Below are 646 nucleotides of genomic sequence, written 5' to 3'. Positions count from 1 at the left end.
GCCGATATAGGCAGCCGGCGTCTTCCAGATGCCCGCCGCCTTGTCAGTCCCCATGCCGGCAGCCGGGGCACCAAAGGGCCCTTGGAATATTAAGCGGGTCCAGGGCGCGTTCGAGTGGCCGAGCACAGACTGGACATCCCCCTGGACGGCCGAGAATGAGGACGCGCGCGGGGCTCCTGCCTCGGAGGCCGGGCAATCACCGGCTGGGGGTCCTGACCCCGGTCGGGACTCGGGGGCTGCGCCGGCTGCGGGTCCAGCCCCGGGTGGCTGCGCGGGGGCGGGGGTGGTCTTAGCTGAGGGCTCAGGAGCTGGGCTGGCTGCGGGCGGGGGTGCGGGAGTGCCTGCGGCTGGATCCGCGGAGCCGGGGCCGTCCCCAGCGAAGGCCTGCTCCGTCTCGTGCGGACGCATCTTGAGTCCGCAATCGGCTGCTGCAGCCCGGCCTTTATAAACTATGTCTGGCGGGGCGGCCGCCGGGCCGTACCACGCGCTGGGAGGGGACGACTGAAGAGCAACCAGTAATGCGAGGGACAGAGGGGCGCGCGGAGGGGACGATTGTGCCAGAACAGACGGAAGAAACAAGCAAATGGCACGAAGAAGAGTCGAATGGGGGTTCCAGCTGGTTCTGTGGACTTGGGTTCGGAGAAAA

At 68.3% G+C, this 646-nt stretch overlaps 1 protein-coding gene across 1 annotated transcript in view; it reads right to left on the bottom strand.

Moving 5' to 3' along the window:
• HAP1 (huntingtin associated protein 1) overlaps window positions 1-408 on the bottom strand; it is a 7,748-nt gene extending 7,340 nt beyond the window's left edge. The window contains 1 exon segment of the mRNA XM_023725216.1: window positions 1-408. This exon segment is cut by the window's left edge and continues 4 nt beyond it. Coding sequence (XP_023580984.1) covers window positions 1-408 — 408 coding nt within the window.
• Window positions 409-646: the final 238 nt, after the last annotated feature.

This window comes from Trichechus manatus, unplaced genomic scaffold (assembly GCF_000243295.1).
Source record: "Trichechus manatus latirostris isolate Lorelei unplaced genomic scaffold, TriManLat1.0 scaffold00294, whole genome shotgun sequence".
NCBI classification, from domain to species: domain Eukaryota; kingdom Metazoa; phylum Chordata; class Mammalia; order Sirenia; family Trichechidae; genus Trichechus; species Trichechus manatus.
The sequence above is the reverse complement of the archived record's forward strand: the minus strand, read 5'-3'. Positions and strand labels throughout refer to the sequence as shown.